This window comes from Mandrillus leucophaeus, unplaced genomic scaffold, assembly GCF_000951045.1.
Source record: "Mandrillus leucophaeus isolate KB7577 unplaced genomic scaffold, Mleu.le_1.0 Scaffold58, whole genome shotgun sequence".
Lineage (NCBI taxonomy): Eukaryota > Metazoa > Chordata > Mammalia > Primates > Cercopithecidae > Mandrillus > Mandrillus leucophaeus.
The window spans coordinates 1575573-1586368 of record NW_012106252.1 but is presented as its reverse complement, the minus strand read 5'-3'; the positions used below and the strand labels follow the sequence as shown (position 1 = coordinate 1586368).

Below are 10796 nucleotides of genomic sequence, written 5' to 3'. Positions count from 1 at the left end.
TTTCTTGAGATGGAGTCTCGCTCTGTGGCCCAGGCTGGAGTGCAGTGGGGCGATCTTGGCTCACTGCAACCTCTGCCTCCCTGGTTCAAGCGATTCTCTTGCCTCAGCTCCCCGAGTAGTTGGGATTACAGGAACGTGCCACCGTGCTCAGCTAATTTTTGTATTTTTAGTAGAGATGGAGTTTTGCTGTGTTGGCAAGGCTGGTCTAGAACTCCTGACCTCAGGTGATCCGCCCGTCTTGGCCTCCCAAAGTACTGGGATTACGGCCACCTCACCTGGCCCCAATTTTCGTATTTTTAGTAGAGACGGTCTTGCTATGTTGCCAGGCTGGTCTCAAACTCCTGGCCTCAAGTGATTCGCCTGCCTCGGCCTCCCAAAGTGCTGGGATTATGGTGTGAGCCTCAAAATTGACTATTTAAACTGTGACTTATACATTTCAAAAACAAACCAAAATATTTCCAGCAATTCAAAGGCAGATTGTAACATGGGGGTTAAGGATGTGGGATTTCCTGGCACCCTCACATCACCTGAATGACTTTCTGCGTTTGCTTCTTAGGTTCGCCTGGCCCTAATGCATGCTGAGTACTTCATGAACAATGTTAAGATGAATGACTATGTCAAAGACAGTGAGGAATGCAAACCAGTCATCATTAATGCCCTAAAGGCCATGTATGACCTCAACATGAACGGACCCTCTAATTCTGATTTTACCAACCCACTCACCAGACCCCGCTTGCCCTATGCCATCCTCTTTGCAATTGGTGGCTGGAGTGGTGGGAGCCCCACCAATGCTATTGAGGCATATGACGCTCGGGCAGACAGATGGGTGAACGTTACTTGTGAGGAAGAGAGTCCCCGTGCCTACCATGGGGCAGCCTATTTGAAAGGCTATGTGTATATCATTGGGGGGTTTGATAGTGTAGACTATTTCAATAGTGTTAAGCGTTTTGACCCAGTCAAGAAAACTTGGCATCAGGTGGCCCCGATGCACTCCAGACGTTGCTATGTCAGTGTGACAGTCCTCAGCAATTTTATTTATGCCATGGGAGGATTTGATGGCTATGTGCGTCTAAACACTGCTGAACGTTATGAGCCAGAGACCAATCAATGGACACTCATCGCCCCCATGCACGAACAGAGGAGTGATGCAAGCGCCACAACACTCTATGGGAAGGTAAAGGACCAGGGTGGGAGGGGAAGATGTGGATACAAAGTACAAGCCAAGAAATGATACTGCTGTTTTTTGGGGTGGATGGAAGACGAAGTGGCAGTATTCACTTGGAGTACTCATTCTTTCTTCAATTGACAAGGTGACTAGTTGCAACTGTCTTTTATTTTGCTTATTAAAAAGTAATGCGAGGCCGGGCGCAGTGGCTCATGCCTGTAATCCTAGCACTTTGGGAGGCTAAGGCTCCTGATCACTAGGTCAGGAGTTCGAGACCAGCCTGGCCAACATAGTGAAAGCCTGTCTCTACTAAAAATACAAAAAAGTAGCCGGGCCTGGTGGCGGGCACCTGTAGTCCCAGCTACTCGGGAGGCTGAGGGAGGAGAATCGCTTGAACCCAGGAGACAGAGGATTGCAATGAGCCGAGATGGCACCATTGCACTCCAGCCCGGGTGACAGTGCAAGACTCCATCTCAAAAAAAGAAAAAAAAAAGTAATGCAGGCTGGGCTCGTGGCTCACGCCTGTAATCCCAGCACTTTGGAAAGTCGAGGCGGGCAGATCACAAGGTCAGGAAGTCAAGACCATCCTGGCCAACATGGTGAAACCCTGTCTCTACTAAAAATACAAAGAATTAGCTGGGCATGGCGGCAGGCGCCTGTAGTCCCAGCTATTCAGGAGGCTGAGGCAGGAGAATCACTTGAACCCGGGAGGCGGAGGCTGCAGTGGGTGGAGGTTGCAGTGCGTTGAGATCGCACCACTGCACCCCAGCCTGGATGACAGGAGCAAGACTCCCTCTCAAAAAAAAAAAAAAAAAAAAAAGTAGTAATGTGGCCAGGCCTGGTGTCTTGTGTTTGTAATCTCAGCAGTTTGGGAGGCCAAGGTGGGCGGATCACTTCAGGTCAGGAGTTTGAGACCAGCCTGGTCAACATGGTATTCTCCAGTAAAAATACAAAAATTAGCCAGGTGTGGTGGCATGCACCTGTAATTCCAGCTACTCAGGAGGCAGAGTTTGCAGTGAGCCGAGATAGCTCCACTGCACCCCAGCCCAGGTGACAGAGCGAGACTCCATCTCAAAAAATAAAAATAGGCCGGCAGTGTATCATGCCTGTAACCCCAGCACTTTGGGAAGTCGATGGGGGTGGATTGCCTGAACTCAGGAGTTCGGGACCAGCCTGGGCAACAAGGTGGAAACCTCGTCTCTACTGAAATACAAAAAATCAGCAGGGCGTGGCAGTGTGCGCCTGTAGTCCCAGCTACCCCGGATGCTGAGGCAGGAGAATTGTTAGAACCTGAGTGGCGGAGTTAAGCCGAGATGGCGCAACTTCACTCCAGCCTGGGTGACAGAGCGAGACTCCGTCTCTAAAAATAAATAAAAAGCAATGCATGCACATATGAAAAAAAGAAATTCAGATTGTACAGACTGGAATTAAGTGCCCACTACCACCACACACATATCCTTTCTTTCTACTCCCTAGAGTGGGAATTTTAATAATCTTGGAACTCTTCACACAGGTCTACATATGTGGTGGGTTTAATGGAAACGAGTGCCTGTTTACAGCGGAAGTGTACAACACTGAAACTAATCAGTGGACAGTCATAGCACCCATGAGAAGCAGGAGGAGTGGAATAGGCGTGATTGCTTATGGAGAACATGTATATGCAGTAAGTTTACTACTACCAAAAAAAAACACATTACCCCTAGAATTTGTATTAGTAAATGGGTTTATGCTACTGTTGGTATTTGAAAAGCTTTTTTTCATGGAAGATAATGGAAGAGGGAGTTATGAAATCACTGGTACCCCCAACGAGGGCTTCCTCAGTGAACAGAATCAATAGTTAGCAGTCAACCGTGTTTCTTTTGCTATCCACAGGTAGGTGGCTTTGACGGAGCTAATCGACTTAGGAGTGCAGAAGCCTACAGCCCTGTGGCTAACACTTGGCGCACAATCCCCACTATGTTTAATCCTCGTAGCAATTTTGGCATCGAGGTGGTGGACGACCTCTTGTTCGTGGTGGGTGGCTTTAATGGTTTTACCACCACCTTTAATGTTGAGTGCTATGACGAAAAGACCGATGAGTGGTATGATGCTCACGACATGAGCATATACCGCAGTGCTCTGAGCTGCTGTGTAGTACCAGGGCTGGCCAATGTTGGGGAATATGCAGCTAGACGGGACAACTTCCCAGGATTAGCACTGCGAGATGAAGTAAAATATTCTGCTTCGACAAGTACCCTACCTGTATGAGCCTCTTCATTTAGCTAATAAAAAGTCTAAGCAATAAGAATTAATTCTTTTTTTTAAATAAATGCAGTGTTTAAACTTTGAAGAGTATTGGAAAATGTTCAACTTAAGAGAGCCAATGGTTGGATGAATGAGGGAGTAGGAGGGAGGGAAGAAGGCAATTATATCCAACAGTGCATAAAGAAGAAAAAAAAAGTCACACAGTACAAACCAGCTTTAAAGAAATATATTTATTTAAAACTTACACTGAGACAATTAGTAGCTTTAACAGAGAACAAGATAGCTTCAGGAACATAAAATGAGCTATTTTACAATGTAATGTCTCAAGGTGTTCTAACTACTACATCTCCTCTGACTTAAAGGGAAATAGTGAAGATTACATTTTCAGTAGAGTAGGGACCTGGATACTACTAGCCCAAAAAACTCACTGCATCAACTCAAACTAAATGTTTATTTTACAAATAACTCAACGAGCCCAAGCACATGGATCATAAAATCTTCAAACACCTAGCAAGCACTACTTTTCACGAGTGCATTATGCAGGAGGATTAAGTTAACAAGTGCTCTGCAGTCTGTGCTTCAATGTAAGACATTCGTAGTGATGGTCACTGAGTAAGACAAAAAGCCCTACAAATGTAATAAACAGCAGTGATTTTGCTATCTAATTAAATTCCTTGAAGCAAAATGACTACTAGGTTATATTACTGTTATTATATTACATCACTCAACTATGAGCTGTTCTGTTTCCAATGACCAGAACATACGTTATAATAACAAAAACAAAAAAGGACTATTCTCAAGAAAGTAACAAACTGGAGTGATGAACTGTGCCAAAATGTTTGAGAGTTCAGGAGAGACTGAATTGTTTCTCAAATATTTTATAGTTAAAGCAGCCTCTGGTGTAGACAGAGTACTTGGTTTACAGTAATGTAAACTTTCAAAGACATGAAATGTGGCCAGTATACTATATTTAAACTTAATTTGAGAAAAGTACCAAAAAAGAAGTCCCTTTAGTTATGCTTGATTAGACCAAATAACTAAAACATACCATTCAGCTCACCTGTCTACATACAGTGTAGTGTTGATATTAGAATTACGAAGCAGAAAATGAAGTATTTTAAACATACCACATGCTACACTAGTCAAGAGGTAAGGAGGAAAAGTTAGCCCTAGAAACTGCCTTACCAGCAGCCTGACGGGTTTAAAAAAACAAAAACACACAAATCTTCCATAAACACTATCTTTCCAGCTTCAAACTTCTGTTCTATATTAAAAAGGTATATTTAAATTTTTTGGTCCCAGAAATACTATATAAAACCAGGTGATCAAAACAAAACTTATGTCATGAATTTTAAGAGTTTTTAGCAAAAAAGTTACTTTTGAACTGGCACAGCAAACGCAAAGTTGAATATCATGATACACAAGAGTAATCATGCAAACAACTGTAAGTGGGATGTGTTACTTAAACACTAAGCTCATGACTGACATTCTCAATATATACCACTGATTTTTTTTTTAAGCCATGGTGCGGTAGATATAGTTCAAGGATACCCATTCTAAGATGTAAGTAGCCTCACTCAAAGTTATGTAACTATTACTTTTTGGTATAATGACTTCCTCTCTAGGAAAGCAACAAAACAAAGGTTTGCTTGAATACGCATTAAGCTGTCTTGCTAAAGTCATATTTTTAACTGCTTACATTACCAAAAAGAATCTTTTAAGTTTTCTCATCAACAAGGAAACTTCTTTCCCAAGGAGCTATTTTAGGCCTAATCCTTGTAATTAGAACCTTTCCAAATACTCTGGGAAGTTATTTCCAGTTAAGAATTTCAGAATGTCAGCCTTGAACAGATTTAAGCAAATCTGGTTTCTTTCCTTATTAACAAGTTAGTTAGGATATTTCAGAAACACAAGTTATTGATGTGAAATTACACATGTGAATTCAAATATAAAAATTAGAAATTCAGGAAAACCTGCACACATCATCATGCAATGAAGGACTTACCCCTTCTTTTCAGCCGTGGCCTAGGCTGCCTGCTAAGTTAAAAAACAACAGTTTCAATCAAGGTTTTAAAACCAGATTATGCCTAAATCTTATGAGTTATAATTTGTCACATCATGTGAAAAAAACACAACCCCACAAATGACTTGGTAATGATTACCTCAGAAGATAGCTCTGAGAACAAAAAAACAAAAAACACATCACATCCTTCCAGTGAAAAACTGTTATTGTAGTGAGATACTAAATTATTTAAACACAATCAACAAAAGGAAGTTTGTTAGCATAGTCTATTGGAGAGAAATGAGAACTCCATTTAATGAGCTTCATTTAATGATTCTGTCTTACATGCATAGACCTCTCACAACTAAGAATTAGTGCTTCTCAGAATCCAAATGGCTTTTATTAAAATAACTACAAAGAAATGGAAATTGAGAAAAAGGTAGTAGTGGGGTAAAATAATATATCCTTATATGTAGAAATAGACTTGCAGTTTCTCACGCCCACTCCAGTCTAAATTAAATGGATTTAAAGTTGATTTTCAACACATTTATTAAAAACTTTTCACCTAGGCAGGCACACTAATTTAAAAATTTCAAGTTCTTAGTATAGAGCCCAAGACCTAAAACTATTAGTCTTGCAGCAAATAGCCAAAATTTCTGGTTGTGCTTTTCTCTTTTGGTATTTGATCACTAACAAGAAGATTAACTATAATGGACTAGGGGAAAAAAAAAATCACTGCACTTGGAATTTGACTTCTAGAATGGTATTCCAAAATGTCTAAGAAGGTAAAGACAGTCCTTAAGAAACAGGATAAATCATTGGGCAGGTGGCTCTTTGGGAGGCCAAGGTGGGAGAGTTGCTTGAGGAAAGGAGCTTGAGACCAGCCTGGCCAATAAGGTGAGACCTCATATCTTAAAAAAAACAAAACAAAACAACAACAACAAAAACAAGAAAACCACATTGTAAGCTGTTAGGAATCCTTTATACTAACCGAGCATTAAAGTCAATTTGAGGGCCAGGCATGGTGGCTCATGCCTGTAATCCCAGCGCTTTGGGAGGCTGAGGTGGGAGGATCACGAGGTCAGGAGTTCGAAACCAGCCTAACTAACATGGTGCAACCCCATCTCTATTAAAAATACAAAAATTAGCCGGGCGTGGTGGCACGCGCCTGCATTCCCAGCTACTCAGGAGGCTGAGGCAGGAGAATCGCATGAGCCCGGGAGGTGGAGGTTGCAGTGAGCTGAGATTGCGCCACTCCAGCCTGAGTGACAAAGCGAGACTCTGTTTCAAAAAAAAGAAAAAAAAAAGTTAATTTGAGGCCAGGTGTGGTGGATCACACCTGTAATCCCAGCACCTTGGGAGGCTGACACGGGTGGATCTCCTGAGCCCAGGGGTTGGAGACCAGCCTCGGCAACATAGCGAAACCCTATCTCTACCAAAAATACAAAAAAAATTAGCTGGGCATGGTGGCGCATGCCTGTAGTCCCAGCTACTCAGTAGGCTGAGATGGGAGGATGGCTTGTGTCCAGGAGGTGGAGGTTGTAGTGAGCCAAGATCGTACCACTGCAGTCCAACCTGGGTGACAAAGTGAGACCCCATCCCCCCACCCCCCCCCCAAAAAAAAGTCAACTTGAGTGCTAACTTTTATAAAGCTCAGGAGACATAAGATAATTAGAACAATGTATAAAACTAAATAAAAGATAGCTTCAGTGATCTTTTTAATTTTTATTTCAGATACTGTGTTTCTGTCACCCAGGGTAGTGGGGCATGATCACAGCTCACTTCACCCTCAACCTCCCCAGGCTCTGCTGATTCTCTCACCTTGGCCTCAAGTAGGAAGGACTACAGGCACATGCCAGCTACCACACTCAGCTAATTTTTGTACTTTTTGTAGAGACAGGGTCTTGCTATGTTTCCCAGGCTGGTCTTGAACTCTTGGGCTCAAAATCTGCCCACCTCAGCCTCCCACAAAGTGCTGGGATTACAGTCATAAGCCACCTTGCCCAGCCCATAAACCTTTAAAAGCCAAAATTACGTACCCAAATTTGGTATCCTAGGCTCAAGCAAAGTTTAAAAGTGTAGGGCAACTGGATAAAACATAACAATCAGAAATAATAAGGCTTCTCTTTAGCAACATTTCTCTAAATTATGACTTCCCATTTTGGGAAACAAAAAAGTTTCTTGTACAAAGGAATAATGGGTTGGACGCGGTGGCTCACGCCTGTAATCCCAGCACTTTGGGAGGCTGAGGTGGGCGGATCACCTGAGGTCAGGAGTTCAAGACCAGCCTGACCAACATGGTGAAACCCCGTCTCTACTAAAAGTACAAAAATTAGCCGGGCGTAGTGGTGGATACTTGTAATCCCAGCTACTCGGGATGCTGAGGCAAGAGAATCACTGGAACCCGGCAGGCAGAGGTTGCAGTGAGCCGAGATTGCACCACTGCACTCCAGCCTGGGCAACAAGAGCAAGCCTCTGTCTCAAAAAAAAAAACAAAAAAAACCCAAAGGAATAATGATTCTATATAATATGCATTAGAGCAAAAATTAAAATGGAAGGCATTGAGTGTCGATTGTCATAGGCATTATTTACACTCATTAACATATCCTCAAGTAATCCTGCAACTCCTGAAAAAAATGTTTAAAATTTTAAATGCCTTTAATTTCTCAGTCTACACGAATACTTTTCTTCTTAGAGAAAACAAAATTCACACATGTAACTTGCTCTGTATTTAGTCAATTAGCTAAAGATCTATACTTTTGCCAACTACCCTCAGCTCAGATTGAAGGCTTAGTCTATAAACAGTTGCTAATGAAAAATATTCAAAAAATGCATGAGCCAATCAAAAATTTCTCATCAGTCACATCTTCTAGGAACGAAAGTGGCACTTCTAGATAAACATAAGAAAATATCAATGCAAACATTCTCAAATTATCTTGCTGAAATATTGAGTGTTTTCATCCAAATTTCAGTCTCACTATTGCACATGCCTCCTGCAGATGAGGGCTCAATGCAGAAGTCAGATCTTGCCAAAACCAATCATTTCATGAAAAATCAAAAAGAATATCAAAGTAAATGTGCAAATAAAATTGGTGCTTAAAGCATGTTCAAAACGTAAGTCCCCAAGACAAAGGAGTTACAACTCAATTGGCAGGAAAACAGCTAAGCAACTACACCTGATTTTCCCAATTGTCCTTAGTAAGATCTTACTTAGCTAGCACAAACAAACAAACCAAAGACAAAAATTGCAAGCTAACAAAATGACCATGTATTGAACTGAGTCTCCCATTCTTTAGTTTTTAACTCTATTTCCTTTATATGGGGTAATAATCAGTTCATGTAGAAAATAAGTTATCGACATACTTTTTCAAGTAACAGCCTGGATATCTTCAGCTTCACGAAACGGGTATAACAGTTTTAACTGGCACGCTTGAGAGAACCTAGCATTCTATCTGAGAGCTTGGCACTCGCCGCATGTTCAGGGCGTGACGATGTATCTCTTGCATCTGTCTGATGCGGTCCTTCTGCCACATCAGGTTTTGAGGCATAGGATATCTCTGTGTGCCATGCAAGTACCGGTATGGGATCCTCACGTGACAAGCAGTGGCTCTACAACGAGGTTGTGGCATAGGAGGAAGAAGCATCCACCTCTTCCTCTCAGCACAGTATCGGTAGGCTTCTTTCCGATACTGTTTATCAATATCATCGCTGTTTTTCCAGCCTCCTATAATGAAGACATCATCTTTGTAATAGCAAATGGCTGCTCCTTCAATGCTTAGGACTTCTGGAGGCAAGCTTTCAAGGATCTCATCAGACACTTGGCTGGCAATTTTTCTTACTGCTTCTTCGTTTTCTAAACAATAACTCTTGGGACAACATGATGCTGTCTGATAAAAGTTTGAATTGACCACAGACATTTGGAAAAAGCAGTAATTGTCAATAAGGGGCAAAGATTCCACATCTTGCCACTGTCGAGTCTCTGTATCATAGCAAGTAATTACAGCCTTTAATCCATCTTCAGTGTCCCGGTCTACAGGAGTGCGGGCGGCAATGTATACAAACCGGTCTTCAATGGCTAGTGCTTTGACATCTCGAAGAATCTTTGGTGCCGATTCCAAGTTGTGCCATTTATCAAGCTCAGGATTATAAACAGTCACATCTTTAAAACCAGGACTAAAGTTGCCATGTCCTCCAATGCTATAGAGCTTCCCTTTGACTTCTGTTAGTCCAAAAGAATGCTTTCTTGTCATCAGACTACAAACATGTTCCCAAGTATTCAAATTTGGGTTATACCTTTCAACAGTTTTAGCAAACCCTGGCTCCATTGATCCAGCAACATACACGTAGGATTCTGTTACTGCAACAGCATGTCCATCGAGGTGATTATGAATATGTGGCAGGTTTACCCATCTGTCCTCATCAACAAAATACCCCACACATTCACTTAAATAGTCCCCTCCTTCTGACACACCTCCAATAACCATGATCACATCCATGTTTTGCCCATAACGAGGCAATAGTGAGACATGAGAAGTGGGGTGCTGGCATGTGCCCGATTGTATATTCTCAGCTCTCAGAGCATGTCTCTCCACTGCGTCAGCCACCAACTTGACACAAACTTCATTACTGGCTACCAGCCTCTCTGGTTTGACATGTCGAGTAAGGTAGGTAGGTTTCATCTGGGACAACCTGAGCAATTTAAAAAGTTCTTCAAAGTATCTCTCTCTCTCTTCAGCATTTCTCTGAACCCATTTCAAAACGGTTTCAAAGAGAACCTCTTCAGAATCAACTGTAATTTCCAAATCTGAAAGCCAATCTCTAATGAGATGGAAAGGTAACGTATAAAATTCTTCATCCTGAATCACTTTGTGGAAATTTCTCCGTATCATATCAGCAGCCTTCAGAGCAAGTTGGCTCAGGGTGTACATGTGGGCTAAGCTATGAATTGCCACACAATTTGAGAGATGAAGTTTTTTCTTGAGAAATTCTCCACAAAATTCTTTTAAACGAATGAGTAGGAACCTAAAATCAAGAAAAAGAGAAAAGATTAATTTTTCAAATGTGCATATTTTATGTGGTTACTTTTTTGTTTTTTCAGACAGGGTCTCACTCTGCCACCCAGGCTGGAGTGCAGTGGTGTGATCTCGGCTCACTGCAACCTTTACCTCCTGGGTTCCAGCAATTCTCCTGCCTCAGCTTCCTGAGTTGCTGGGGTGTGCCACCACGTCCAGCTAATTTTTGTATTTTTAGTAGAGACAGGGTTTCACCATATTGGCCATGCTGGTCTTGAACTCCTGACCTCAAAGTGATTTGCCTGCCTTGGCCTCCCAAAGTGCTGGGATTACAGGTGTGAGCCACTGTGCCTGGCCATGGCCTACATTAAAA

The 10796-nt window shown here is 42.1% G+C and overlaps 2 protein-coding genes across 3 annotated transcripts in view; one reads left to right on the top strand and one right to left on the bottom strand.

Moving 5' to 3' along the window:
• The window catches only part of KLHL10 (kelch-like family member 10), a 10229-nt gene extending 6763 nt beyond the window's left edge, over positions 1-3466 (top strand). The window contains exons 3-5 of one of the 2 annotated variants that reach the window (XM_011998847.1): positions 557-1174; positions 2679-2828; positions 3038-3466. In XM_011998847.1, the coding sequence (XP_011854237.1) occupies positions 557-1174; positions 2679-2828; positions 3038-3412 (1143 nt within the window). In that variant the 3' untranslated portion in view covers positions 3413-3466. The remainder of the gene's footprint in view (positions 1-556; positions 1175-2678; positions 2829-3037) is intronic. The other variant, XM_011998848.1, reaches the window with a different exon arrangement.
• A 158-nt stretch (positions 3467-3624) lies between these two features.
• Positions 3625-10796, bottom strand: part of KLHL11 (kelch-like family member 11) — a 25616-nt gene continuing 18444 nt past the window's right edge. Inside the window, exon 2 of the mRNA XM_011998846.1 lies at positions 3625-10433. Coding sequence (XP_011854236.1) covers positions 8852-10433 — 1582 coding nt within the window. The 3' untranslated portion in view covers positions 3625-8851. The remainder of the gene's footprint in view (positions 10434-10796) is intronic.